Consider the following 14,895-nt stretch of genomic DNA (forward strand, 5'->3'; position numbering starts at 1 on the left):
CCCGCCTCTCAGTGTCATCGACCTGGGGCCAAAGAAGGCGATCAACTGCTCCTCACCGAGAGGAAAGAGGGACTTAAGGGGAACAAGCTGTTGCTCTCCACTCTTTCCTGTTTAGTATGCCTGTGTGAGTGTGTGTTTCCTTCAAGGTCAGCAGGAAGTACATATCCCTGCCACACCAGACCATTTGCTTTATTTTCTATGACTCCTAATCTCCAAATGTGGACGGTATGTGAACTTCCTTCCTATTTTTTCCCCTCTTTCGTCTCCATCCTCTTAAGTGTGTGCTTTTTCTTTACGTGAAAGTTCTGAGCACACGCGTCGTAATAACGTGCATTAAGATCTTGCTGGCTTCTGCTTAACACGTCCCCAGGGGGGAGCTCTGTGCCATTAGACAAACTTAATGCTTCTGCCCTCATAAGGGTAGAAGGATAAGAGCACAAGTGCACAAACACATTGCAAAGCATCGTATATCAATACGAATTTGGCACATAAGCGTTGGAGACTATGGCTGTCGGTGTATGTGTAGCCCGGATGAAGTGATTGGTTGCACCTTTCTTGCCATGCAGGCTCCATTAAATGACCAGGAGGCACCGGGCATTCAAAGTGTGTGGATCAGCAGGCTGCCTCACGTCCCCACAAACACGCACACCTGCTGCTTCGGGCCCTGAGGGATTCTCAGCCTCAGGTAAAGACAGACCCTATTTTCTGCCTGTTAGGGCAGAGGTCCTCCTCTGTGTGTGTATGTGTGTCCATTTTGTGGGACTCAGCAGCACAACAGGATGTATGGCTACGGCCGTCAGAGCTGAGGAAAATTGCACGATTTGGGCCCACAGGACCCATCAGTATGGAAACCAATCCATCGGAACCATTTTGATACGGCTGCAGGTCTACGGAAACCATCGCCCCCCCCTTTGTGGCGGAGCTCTGTCATGCATAGGCACCGCTCTCCATGTGAGGTCCGAGTCCGATCCTCAAATAAGCTTTCCAGCGACTTTTCTGGGGAGGTATGAAATTACTGTCCACAATATAAATGGACAAGAGTGCAGTCTCGCAGTCTACGGCTCGATTTTCTTTTTCGCCGTTTGACCAAAAAACACTGGAATTGTTGCCTCCCCGTGCCCACCAGCACGGCAGCAGCTGTAAGTGTTCTGACTTGACTCTCTCACCTGCTCTGCGTGGAGGCGGCCACTCTCGTAAGAGTGTGAAGGGGGGGAAAAAAGGGCACAAGAAGAAGAGTTTTAGCTCTCAAGCCGAGAAGAGCGACGAGGAAAGCGCACAGCATACGTACGGCGAAGGGGTAAATAAGGTCAGACGTGCCGTTGCCAGGACAACAACCAATCCGGAGCCGGGATTGGTGCCAAACCAAGGCCCCACCCATGCATCCTTCGCTCCATTCGTCTTTTTTCCTGCATCCCTCTGTTGGACAGCCTAAACCTCAGAGTAATGAGTGCTCTTCATGTTTCTGCAGTCTAAATGGAGTTGCAGCGTAAATACAGGGCTGATCTGTACAGGTGCCAGGCTCGGATACATGAACCTGAATATAGCTACAGTACCTCACCGCTCAGACACTGACGGACAGGGCGAGGGAGACAGTGACAGCGATGATGGGTGGACACAAAAAGCCATGATTCAAACTATTTATGAAATCTATCAAAAGCGTATTGCTACAAAGTGGCAGCTGGGCTGATCCACCGCGTCAACATCATTTATCTCAGGTTTGTGTGCCAACTTTGCCGTAGTGTCAGAGCAGATGAGTCGAGCTAAATAAAGGGCGTTGTCAAATTAATGTTAACTTTGAAGTAAATAACACTTACACAAAAGGTCGGTCACATTGGTTTCATGCCAACGGGGCAGGTGATGTACGGCTGAGGGGGAACCGGACAATCTTTTTCCTATCGATTCGAAAAAATTAACCGGCTTTAGACTGTAGATGTCAATCATACAGTGCATCTGCAGGTTTAAAGTGGTCGATGGACGGAGACACTCGTACAGCTTCTTAAATATGAAGATTTGAATCCTTTGTCTTTTTTTACATCATCATAGATTAAAGAATATTTGGGATTTCAGATGATAAATGTTAAATTAATATTGTAAAAACTTGTCACCTTGAGCTCTGGGACATTTTACACACCAAAGAATTAAATCACTAATAAATCGCTAATAAAAAGAATCATTAGTTGCAACCTTAAGTTGGCTTTTGGTCCTGTGTTCGGTGCCGCTTGTCTGTCTTTGTCTGCGTCTGTATGTTGTCTTGAATTTTTGTTCCCCCGTCAAATCACACTTTTTTCTTGTTGGGTAAAATATGATGAAATCTTTGTAGCAGTGTTTGTAATCATGATACATCAGTAAAGTGCCGTTTCAATGCGACACATAATAAACTGTTTTTAATACACTTCTTTTAAAAAGTTATTTTATATTCTTATCTCTTAGCTCTTGTCTACAACCTCATCTATTATATTAACTATACTTAACTACACTTATGTCTCAGGTCTCTCAGCAAGGCCCACCTGTGTAAGTGGGTTAAGGAAGACATGCGAACAACACCCATTAACACAAACGCACACACACACTCGATACACTCTTCATTACAGTGCTCGCAGAGCAAATACACTCAGCCAATAAATCAGACTTGGCTTTGACAATCCATCATTTACTAAGTGGGTCACACTTCTGATGCCGTAGACACTTTCCTCTCCATTCTCGCACTCTGTCTCTCTCCATGACGTGAAGGTCAGTGCTGGATAGGCAACATACGATTCATCCCAGGTGTACGTTCTCCCTCGCTTTCCCTCTGTGTCTGATTATTTTGCTGGTTGTTAGTGAAGGAATGGCCAATTGGAGGGCTGGAGCTGCCTTTCAGTCAGTCACACACACACAGTTAAGACACACAAGGAAAGCTGCCCTAATACAACCAACAGGCCTGAATTATTCAAACAGAGGGAAGGAGAGGAAAGGAGAAGATGGAGAGAAAGAGATTGGAGAGGCACTAGAGCAGAGGAGTAAATAGAGTACGCTGGCCGCTTTCCGTCCCTCTGACTCCTGGTGAATTTATTTCAAAACTTCTATACTTGGTCTCACTCCCATCTGCTTTCTCTCACCCCATCTTCAGCAGGTCTCATTTCCTCCCCCTGTCAACGAATCCTACACCTTTCACGTCCTGTCTTCCCTCCGTTGCTTCTTCCACCACCATTTCACCCACTTCGCCCTCCCTCCCTCCTGTCTTTTTCTCTGTTTATCTAAGCACTTTCACGGTCACTGCTTTGGAATCCCAGGAGCCTAAACTGGCCCCCTCTCCCTCCCCTCGCAGCCGATCCATGCTTCTCTCTCCCTCTCCATCTTTCTCCGTCACAACGGTTAAGATTCATATCGCTCAATGCATCGGGGGAATGGAAGGTCCCCCTTACTCCCCCTCAAGGCAGCCAGCTTTGTCCTGTTCTAGTCACGCACAGCCACACACCCGCCTGCCTGCCTGCCCCCTGCCCTCACACACATTAACACATATTCACACCAGAGATAGGACACTGATGTCTAGTACCAATCAGCTGGGAAAAAAAGTGACTAGAAATAAAACTATTGAGACATTTTCACAATATCCATCCATTTGGCTTTAAGGCTCCTGAATGTGTGGTATTTATAAACTCAACACAGCATATTTAGCTCCAGTACATTAGCTTATCCATTGCTTTGCAGTGTGTGAAATTAAATTCATCCTTTTAGCATTTGGGCTGATATAACTGGATGCCAGTCTCTGCCTCAAGGCCGGATGCCCCTGAATTTCTTAGAAAGGCCAGTTGAGTTCCACAACACCGATGAAGGGTTTAGACACAATAAGAGGGAAGGAGGCGGGGGGCTGGATTTAGGAGCACAGGGGAAGGAAGTGGTGAGGGTCAAGAGGAGAGGCGGTCTGACATAGTGCTAACAACAGCCTGAAGCTGGAGTGGGATTAACTGATTAATTTGGGATTAAAAATGACTGGTCTCTACTTTAGGTAATGAACCGCAATGACCCGAAGTTGATTGACAGGCAGTGGTGTACAGTGCAGGAGTGTGTGGGTGAGTGTTTTTTCATCATACGAACACAAAGTCCACTGTAAATCCACTGCAAAGTAAGCAAATGCCACAAAAAAAACAACACACTTGTTTATATTCATATATCTACTCCTGATGAAGAACAAAACCGCTACGAACTATTTTCCGTTCTGAAAGAAAATCCATCAGCAAACCTCTTTAAATGAATAAAAGTAGTGAGTAAGGGATTTTCTGACTTTCATGACTATAGGCATTTGTCACCGGGTGTATTTTGGGAGAACATGCAGATTAATTCCACAATCATAAACACGCAGCTTCTGCTCCAGTGTTTTGAGAAGCGTGCGGCGTACAAGAACTCCATTTCCAGCTGAATAGGAGAGCAATGAGATTCATGAGTTCCCCTGCTACAAGGCCACAGCTATGGAGATTTGGGACAAGGCTATTTCCCCTCTTCCATTCAGCACAACATTACCACCACCACTCTGGATGCTCTCGGACTGTGAATTACAGCCATCTGATCATTTCTGATGAATACAACAAAGCATACTTTTGGACAGGGACAGACAGCAATTCGTCAAAAAATGAGTTTACATTAAAAAAAAATATATGTAAAAAATCAACTTTAACAAAATGTAATCAATTTAGTCCCAAGGAAAGGTAGGTGTAGTGTTTGTACAGTACCGACTCTGCATACCAACATGTCAGCAGCCTGTCAGCGCGTACCATCTACTGCACTCTCTTAGTATCCCACAAAAGCAATAACATATGCACCATACTGCACTCATCTAGCTGCACAACTGCAGGTTGATCAAAGAACTAATTCTGGAGAAAAAAAAAAAAAAGTCCACATTCCTTGAACTTCTAAATAAAAGATTTGATTGGAACAAAATGTTAAGGAAATAAAAAAAAAAAAAAAAAAAAAAAGGGGGAGGGGGAAAAAAAGTACAAGGAAGCAGAGAGAAAAAATAGTCAAGAGTATCAAGAGACAGGAGATCAAGCTGCACATTACTGCACACCCGGAGTCATGTGGTACTGGTTATTGCTACAAAAATAACATCCAAATATGCTGGCACACCCCCCATATCTCATCTTAAAACAAGCCTCAAAATATCTGGGCACATGCATGTTTGAATAAGCATATGAAACCACATTCCATTCATATTTTTGTCCTTACTCGGGTAAAGAGACTACTGTAATTTCACAACTTGCACACCATACACAATATGCTTAGTCAACACGCACACACACACACACACACACACACACACACACACACACACACACACACCAGAAAGCAGTGTCAGGTCTAAATGGGGTGCGATTCCTACTCGGGCTCTCCCTAGAGTCCATGCAGCCGTGTGCGAGTGTGTGTGCAGCAGGGCGATGGTGCTATTGGTAGTGCGTGCGTGTCTCTGTACCACACCTGTATACGAGCCTGCATCACAGTGTGTGTGTATGTGTGTGTGTGTGGGGGGGGGGGGGGTTGCTCCTCATGCCTGCTTGCGACAGTGATAGTAATTCCTGCTGACATCCTTTCTTCCCTCTCTCCCCCTCACCTCATCCCTCCATCCCTGGGGGGCCTTCCCGAGCTGTTTTGGGAGTTGAAATCTGTTGACTCTTTCCCTACCATCCTCTCCTTAACGCATTCGCCATCCCTCGCTCCCTCCACTGCAGGTCTAATGTTTCTATAATCTCTGGGGGCCAACGAGAAAAAGGAAGCGGAGAGGGACCGTGTATATCCATATGTGGTGTGTGTGTGTGTGTGTGCCAGCCCAAAAAGAAAGAGAAGAGGAATGTGTGTGTGTGTGTGTGTTTCACATCACTGGGGGGCTGGAAAGTAGGCTGTGGTGCCATACTTCTGGGAGGCAAGGGCAAAAATAATATTAGTTTCTGTTCCACCATGGAAAAGTCTCCCATCACAAAGCGGATGCAAAATATCTTCACATATGTCGTGTGATCCATCTCCTCTGGAAATCACAAAGCGCAGGATGAAAGGTGTTTTTTAGGGAACTGGGAATATAGCTGACAAAAAGAGTTACTTGAAGCTCTTTCTACGAGAAGGTAATTCTGATGAGCAGAATCATAAATAGGTATACACAAACGTTATACACCCCCTAAATACACACATACACAGGTTCACACTCCTTCAAGTATTTTTATCTAAGTGTCTCTTTGTTATGTCTCGATAAAATGTAAATGAGCGGTGCTTTCGAGCAGGTTTATCAGTCCATAAAGTTTGTTCTGGTGTGAAGAGAGCCGCTCTTATCTCTGCTCTGTGGCTTCTGGCTGCACACCATCTCAGTCCAGACACACTATACTGACGCGAGCACATGGCAACTTGTGTGCTCGCTCACATGACAGGAGCTAAATACTAATCAATGGATGAAACTTACAGAATAGGAGAATTTTTGTATTGGGTGTATATGTATTCTCTGCTTTTTCCTATCAAAGGATGCTTCCATTTCCTCCAGTGAGTACAGGACTGTAATAGAATTTGTATGATTAATAAAAAAATAAACATTATTATTATACATCATATAACAAAAAAATAAAAGTTAAAGCTACTTCTTCTTACATTGGAACAATTATGAAAAAAAGAAGAGTTCAGGTTCCTTGAGTTGCTAGCTAAACCCAGTGACATACTGCATCCGTTAAGGCTTACAGATATGCATCTTAAACACAATCCAAAATTGTACAAGTATGCCACTCACGTGGACACCCTAGAACTGTGTCTCCAAATCTGTGGCGTGTAAGACGGGAAAGCCGATTTTTTTTTAAAGATTCATGACAATATCCTTGAGAGTTTTTCTTGAAATTGGAGAAAACGGATGTTCTTTCCTTGCTGGCTGCTAACGACAGGACTCACACTGGGAGAGCCATATCAATACTCTTCATACGTTCATATAAATCACAACTGCAACTGTGCGAACATGGTGTTTCTTCGTAGGCTTCATCAGGTTTTTGTTGAGTAACAGAGATATTCACATCCAAAAACATGGACTTGGTACAAGTTCTACTGCGATAAAGGAAAACTATTGCACTGGTGAACACAGTAAAAAGATTTCGGAGCGACTTAAGCAGCTTTGAAGACTTGAGGTATGATGGCAAATGTGTCTCATGTCCTCCTGGCAGCGAGGACCTTGTATGGTACAATAATCCAGGCTCCTGCTACAGCCTTTTGCTCTGCCTGGGTCAATACTAATTCAATTTCTGTCTCTGGGAATTCCCAGGTTGCCTCTTGGCAGAATTTCTGAGCTGAGTGGAGAGCATTGTGTGAGGTTATATGTACTTGAGAGTGTGTGTTTGCCGGTCTGTGCGTGCGTGTGTGAATGTATTGGCTAAACAACCAGCAGACTCGATAGTGTTTCCCACATTTTTAGTTTACACGCTACAATTTAATTGCTGTTTTGTATGTCAAAAAAAAAACAAAAAAAAACACCGGGTTGGCCCGACACCCACAACAATGCCAGCTCTTTGTGCACCATGAATGAATGCGCTCCCGCTTGGCGCTCACCAACAACCCTTAACCACCACAACCACCCTCTTCTCACACTCACACACACACACACACACACACACACACACACACACACACACACACGGCAGCCATTTTGTGCCAAAGCCAGGCTGTGCCAATCGAGCGGCAGACAACACTGAACCTCATTTCATTCCACAGCTGTTTTCCACGCCACTTGGACACATTCGTACAATCCAACTTATTACAGCTTAATGCAACCTAATATTGATGTATGTGTGTACACAGAGAAACAGGGCAGTGTGTGGGGGAGAGAAATTGGGAAAGAGATTGGTCCATATGCAGTCTGGTGATAATGCGAGGAGCCGGCGATAATATCTGGGTGTTAAATTGGTATCGATTGACTAAATATCCCGACCAGGAGGAGAGAGCGGCCGTCCTTTCATGCTTGTACACCATGTCTGCTCCGACGGCTCCAAGCTGCACTGTGACTATCTGATCCATTTTAATACAGACATCCTCTCCGCTAGGCCTCTGCCGAAACCTCATTTTCAACACAGTGTGCTTGAAGCTTCCTGCGCACGTGTGTATCTCTGCTTTCAATTCAGCTGCAGAGATTATTTTTGTTATGAAACTTTTATGTTGGTTTCACTCTTGGGTATAATATAACACTAAACAGCCAAATGCAAGATTACCGATTTCACACAGATATACGCACAGATAGCAGTCACCTATATCTGTAAAGTAACACCTGTAATACTTCACAAAATGAGGCCTTGTGACACTTTAGCGCATAAGACATGGTTGCACAATACTCATTCTGCATGCCCCACCTCCAAAAAAAAACCCAAGCATCCAAAGGCAATAACACGCCTTTTCCCTGTAACATTTCAGTCACACCCAACATCGACTAACGAGTGGAAACTAAACAATGACCTATTTAGACGAGAGGCCGGCACAGCAGTTGGTAAATGTTCCCACAGATGCACACCGCCGGACGGAATTTAGAGTTTTTCCAGTCAAAGCTACTTGCACTACTTGCTGTGAGCAGAAGAGAAATCTCAAAAAACTTGTATAAAGCATGAATCACGAAGCGTCACGTGTGTTTTAATAGGGCTGGGCATCCTGGTGCATTGCCGGGTTTTGTTTTCCCCAGAACTGAAAGTTATCACACTATCTCTTCTCGAGGAACCTAAAAGTGCCCTTTTACGCAAACCAGCAGGTCAGTGCAAAAACCCACACAAACACGCACGCACGCACACACACACACCTCTAACAGAGCTATTGTTCCACTGAGATGAACTTCAACTGACAACAATGTCGTCCAATGTCAATTCACAGGCGTACACATCACTAAAAATCACGGCCTCGCATTGCTTTCCGACAGAGACGAAGAAGCTCGAGTGTACACATCCACAGTTTACCTCCAGATAATACACTCAACACCACAAACAAACAAGCCGAGGCACATTTACAGGAGACAGATAAGGTACACAGTCTCTGGATCTACACAGACCACAGCACAGCAGCGAGGGAGACAATCGGCATTGACGCAGAGAAGGAGGGAGACACCGATACAGTTAGATGACAGATGAGGAGAGAGAGAGAGAAACAGAGAGAGGTGGGAGAGAGAGAGAGAGATTGCTTTGTTAGCAGGACGGGGAATAAAGTGGTAATTACCTCACTGTGGGTTTGTTGATTATAGTTCAGCCGGGTTCTCCATGTTAATCATTTACCAGGGGAAGACAGAGATTAGTACGGAGACAGACGCAGTGAGGAGAGAGCAGGTAGTATGAGGAACACATTCATTTGCACGCACACACACGCACACACAGTCATTTGGAACAGAGGCGGACACATCAGCGGGTGACGAAATAATACAAAACACAATAAAAAAAAAAAATAAATCAGTCTAGGAGTGCAATCATCTCTTCTGACAAGATGTGATTACAAACACTGTCTGCTTTCACTTTACTGTACACTGCATGTGTGTGTGTGTGTGTGTGTGTGAGAGAAGGTATGGCATGCAGAATGTGATTTACTTTGGTATTTAAACTAGATCATTCATGAGTGCACACAAAGGGAAATGATGCATAAACAGAGCAGAGATTACACGGAAGACTTATGAGGGCCGCTTTCAATAAAGATACAGAAAACCAAAACAAATATTCATCTCCTCACGCACCGTTTAAACATGCTTCAGTGGCTTGGAGCTCGCCCTGAGCTTGTGTCAGAAGAGGGGAGAGAGAGACACACAGAGAGTTCATAGGGCTCTGGTGTCGCTGTAAATGCTCTAAAGGTCTGTGTCCAAACTTGTGAGCGAGTTCCAACGTGAGCGAGAGACAAGGAAACGGGTAAGAGAAATTGTTTACAACATTCCTTATTGTTCACAACATTCCTTATTGTTCAGCATCTTTTTTTGTAAAAGGCCAAAAAAAACATATCTCCAATTGACACCCAGATAATCCGCCACTCTGCAAAGAAAAGAGGAGTCTGGAAACAACAGTTTGGAGCTGCGATCAGAGGAACTGTTGGAAGAAGTTGGCCTCCTACCATGTCGGAGAAGAGGGAAAGCAATAGCAGAGGTGCAAGCATAGACCGAGGGTAAGTCTGAGGACAGGGGAATGGAGTAGCCGATTTAAAAAGTTCAGGTTCGGGTGACATTTATTCTTGTTACAGATGTGTAAGCAACCCGTATATTAATGATAAAAGCTTGTTTCAAGCAATCTCTTGCACAAAAACACGAAATTCAAGCCTTAAAGTTGTGTTGCTCTGTGTAAACTAGCTGACAGATCTTGAGTGAATGTATGCGGAAGAATGTGGCACAAGAAGCAGACACTGTTGTGTCAGCAAGAAGGCTGGTCAACTTATTTTGCCCAACAGGTTTTAAAGCACACCGCGGCTCAGAGGAGGGGGCTGAATATACCAATAAACTAGTCTGAGCTTGCTAACTATCGCTCTGAGAGAAACACCGTTATAAAACCGAGAACGATCGTAAACTCTGTTCATAAAAATCATAAAAGGGCAATCGACCCTCTTGAGCCCCACAACGAAACAGAGCAGGGCATCTTGATTCCACGATGTTCGACGCTGACCCTGCAGTCACTCTCTCGCTCCCCATTTCAAAGCTCCATTTTTCAATCTGGAGGGTGCTAAATGTGTGCCAGTTAAAGTGCTTCAGCGAGCCTTTGTTACAGCCATATTAGCCAGCGAAGGGCAGAGCAACAAGGCCCTTCAGTCTCCACTTGACTGCCCCTGCTTCATTAAAACCATAAATCTAGATGTCGAAAGAAAAGGTGATGGCCAGAGAATGTCTTCTGTCATCTGTATTAAAGATGTGCCGGTTTGGTCTCCAGCTCCGGTTATGTTATATACGAGCTGAGCCTTTAGAGTAATGGCAGCCCGCTCCTCTTCTCTCCATTTGTCAGAGATGGCAGGAACAATGAATTTCCTACAACTGCAACATTTGCCAAGAAGGTTTGAACAACCGGAGAACACAGAACAATCCGCTAATATGTTCCAATAAATTTCAAATATGATATATAAACCTACATTAACTGATTTAGGAAAACACAACATCGACATATTAGCGTGTATAGTCGTGGTGTTGGCAGCAAACAGTTGCCCATTTACAGACGTAGCAGACACGGTTCAACATTAGCATCTCAAGTCCTGTTTCTGGCCACCTGGTGTTCAAAATTCACTCTCTTCTATGACCAAGATTTGCTGTTTTGTTCTCCACCGACTTCTGAGGGAAACATCCGTCTCTTTAACTGCTAAATGCTCTACTAGTCTCTGACTGCCGTTTGCTGTCGACCAGGTTGCTCATGTGGCTTTATGAGAGATCAATGTCGCTTTGAACAACGGTGAGGCTGAATCTAAACCGTAAAGTTGCTGGCTCTTAAACCAAAACAATGAGCTGAAAGATGCTAAATGCTCGCAGAGTCAGCTAATAATTCACTTTGGGTTTGTCACTACAAGAGACTTTCACATAAGACAGCAATCTGGTCTATTGTTGATGTGGGAATACTGATTGGAGCAGTTTTAAACCATGACAACATTGTGGACAAATAAACAAAAAGCCAAATGTGGTGATATTGTGATCTAGAGTGCCATGGGCATCGCTGGCACCCCGGACTCTGCAGTGCGGCATCATGCCAAAAAAAAGCATCGCTCTCCTGTCCCTGTGCTTTCCCCCCCCCCCTCGCCAGGCTACATTTACAGGCTTCAGGACAACCTGGCTGGCTGGCTGGCTGCTAATCGAAAATATGGTGTGGGAAAATGACTGAGGCTCAACTAATCACACCGCCAATATCCATCACTGGGCAGGAGGGAGTCGTGAGAGATAAAGGGGGTGAAGGAGGAGGAAGGGGGGGGAGGTGCAGACAAAAAAAAAAAAAAAAATGAAAAGGAGAGCTGGATGTAACAAGGGAGGTAATGAAGAGTGAGGAGAGAGGAGAGCAGAGGAATGAAAAAGAGTCCTAGTGGTAAACCCAGGGGATTCTGGACCGGGTGCAACATCTCGGCTCCGCTGATAGCTTTGTGATTGGGTGGTGTTGCTGATGAGAGTGATTCTCTGCCACAGTGGGTTACCCTCCGCCATGATGCTGATGGCATTATGATTGTGTGGCGTTGCAGCCAACTGTGTGGCCCTGCCACAGACTGTGACCATTCATCCCTGAATCCCAGGGGAACAAGAAGGTGCTTCCTAATCCTCGGCGTTCCTCCCCACCACATTTCTGTTGGATCCCAATTACAGGTCTGGGTTTTACCCGCTTGGACACACCGGATACAACCTCGGCCGACTCCAGGATGAGTCCTGCAGATCTGACAAAGGAGCCCTCGGGGAAATGATCCGTCCCAGGAGTCATATCTCTGTACGTTTGTGCATCCATAAATGCAAGACAAAACAGTCATTGACAAGAGTGGTCTCGGTGGCCAACGGCTATTAACTAAAAAAAGGTAATTCATCTAAAACAGTGTTTAGGGAATCAGGCCCGGCAGAGAGCGAGAGTCTCTAAATAAGCAAGTGAGAGGCTGTGTTGTTTTGGACAGTGCAGGTCTCCCACCCCAACCCTTCAATTAGCCAGACTGGAACACCTGGATCAGCACGTGAGCCTAACTCTGCCTCGCTAATGGCCCCAATCAACTCTCTTACTGACACACACACCTACCTTCCCATTATCCAACATATTCGCTTATGCACAGCAGCACTTTAGACTTTAATATACACCTGTGTCCTCAGAATGCTATCTAGCACACTATTTAGAACAAACGCTTATGAGACACCCTTACTTCTGGCTTTCTACAAGTGGAATAATAACCAACTCCAAAAGCCAGTGGACAGGTGAAAGCCGGTGTTAGAGTGTAGTCATTATGATAAAGATAGTTGCGGGAAAAAGGTGAGATCAGGCCACTCAGTGAAACCCCTACAAGGCCTAGCTTTTGGGCGAGGGCAGGCTTCAGGTAATCATACCTGCTCTGCACTCTTTATCAAGTCAGAGGACGTGAAGGCGCATAGCAGAGGCTCTGCAAACCAACACACGTCTGACTCACTTAGTAGGAATTACTGTGGCCGTTGTGCAACAGCGTGGCAGCGCAGGTTCAAACCAGCTACGCAAAAAGGAACCACATTCTTGCTCTCCACATGAACAGTGGCTCTTAATTAGAGCCGCTAAAAACAGACTTTTCTCATTTAAGTCCCGGATGTGAGCATCATTTAGCGCAGTTTTCCTCACCTTGCATTTGTAGAATTCCAATACACGACGTGCCTTTTCGCCACGGCAGCAGAGATTAAGTTAAAGAAGAAAATCGTGGCTTTCCACGCAGGCAGCGCTCCCGGTGTCCCCATCCTGAGCGCCGCGCGGGGGCCGCGGAGAGGCTCTGCACCGGCTGGGAGTGGCGTGCAAATCAGGTGAGGAGCCCGGTGGAAAAAAAAAATCAATAAAATAAAAAAATCTTTCCCCAGCAGCTTCACCAACTCATCAACAAACGTCTAAGTCATGCGCTGCTGCAGTTTCGCATGATGCATTAAAGCAAACTGATTAAAGTCACTCAAATAAAACCCAGAACAGGTTAAATCACAGGCTGCAGAGTGGGAGGTGTGAACTTCCACAGGGAAAGGGTCTCCTTGAGAGTTTCTCCGAGTTGATCCGCATGGTGGTTATGAACTCTTGATCTCTTTCTGAAAAGTAATAAAATATACCTAACCTGAGTGTAAAGGTTAGAGTTTCGAGTACATAGTCACGAGACAGGATATCAATTGGCAATGCCAGCTGGTTTGGCAGCAACAGGCTGAGCAGCGTCGAAAGGGCGGATCCGCTGAGCTGAGGGCGGTGCCGGGGAAACTTCGGACCAATCAGTGGACAAGGGTGTGGTGGTACTGTGTGCAGTGGTTAAATCCTTGAGAGGTGCGCCGACTGGTGTGGGGAGACAGTCTGTCACTGTTCCAGTTTTCCAGGGAAGCCTGGGACCCTCTGTCCTCTCCGCTCCCACTTGACATGACTCACCTGGAGCCGAATTCCTAAAACGTATTTAAACGTATGTCACGCAAGAAGCTCCAACACACAATTTAGATTCATTGAGCAGTAGCAGGGTGTTTGCCCATAGGTACTCCTGCAGTGAGGTGCCTTTGAGCAGCTGGTTCACAGATTTCAACAAGTACACTTCCTTCTTCATTTATTTAGCTTGTAGGCTAGTTGGGCTACTTTATATCGCCAAGTAAGACAAATGGTGCATTCAGGGACCCAACACACAAGATAATCAAACAGTGGGAAGCCATATCGCCCCTGTAACTGTCTTCTGCAATATCCACATTTAGGTCCACTGCACTTGGTTGCATGAGGTGTGTGTGTGTGTGTGTGTGTGTGTGTGTGTGTGGATAGTATTAATTCCCTGGTTGTTGTCAGACGCCCCAGGGGAGGTTGTAGTGACAGTAAACACTACGCCTCCATGGGCGAAAGCCACTGGTGGTCCTCTAATTATCTGATTCTCTGAAGTGTGTGTGTGTGAGATTACTATTGTTCCAGCACTATCACTCATCCGGACAACGTTACATTGGTAGCTTTGTTTTAATAGCTGCTGCAACTGCACGTGTGGCTGTTTCCCTTCTGCAGGACGCCCCCTCCTTCTCGTGTCTTTTATCCTGTGTGTGTGTGTGTGCGTGGTTCATAGTGTACATGTGCGTCTGGCACTAGGACTCATTAGCTCACTTCCTGGAGGTCCTGATCATTAATTTCCCATGATGCCTCAGTGCTCCTGTGTGGCTAATTTGTCCCTAGTGAGCAAGCGCTCCCTCGGCAAACGTGGAGCCGACCGTAGAGGAGTAACTTACTCCACAGGGGTTTCTCTCTCTCTCTCTCTCTCTCTCTCTCTCTCTCTCTCTCTCTCTCT

The 14,895-nt window shown here is 45.5% G+C and overlaps 1 protein-coding gene across 3 annotated transcripts in view; it reads right to left on the bottom strand.

The window, feature by feature from the left end:
* efna4 (ephrin A4) overlaps window positions 1-13,778 on the bottom strand; it is a 35,811-nt gene extending 22,033 nt beyond the window's left edge. For all 3 annotated transcript variants that reach the window (XM_031853148.1, XM_031853147.1, XM_031853145.1), the window contains exon 1: window positions 13,242-13,778. In XM_031853148.1, the coding sequence (XP_031709008.1) occupies window positions 13,242-13,354 (113 nt within the window). In that variant the 5' untranslated portion in view covers window positions 13,355-13,778. The remainder of the gene's footprint in view (window positions 1-13,241) is intronic.
* Between the last annotated feature and the right edge of the window lie 1,117 nt (window positions 13,779-14,895).

The sequence above is a fragment of the Anarrhichthys ocellatus genome, unplaced genomic scaffold (genome assembly GCF_004355925.1).
Source record: "Anarrhichthys ocellatus isolate YVR2014 unplaced genomic scaffold, GSC_Weel_1.0 scaffold13, whole genome shotgun sequence".
NCBI classification, from domain to species: Eukaryota; Metazoa; Chordata; class Actinopteri; order Perciformes; family Anarhichadidae; genus Anarrhichthys; species Anarrhichthys ocellatus.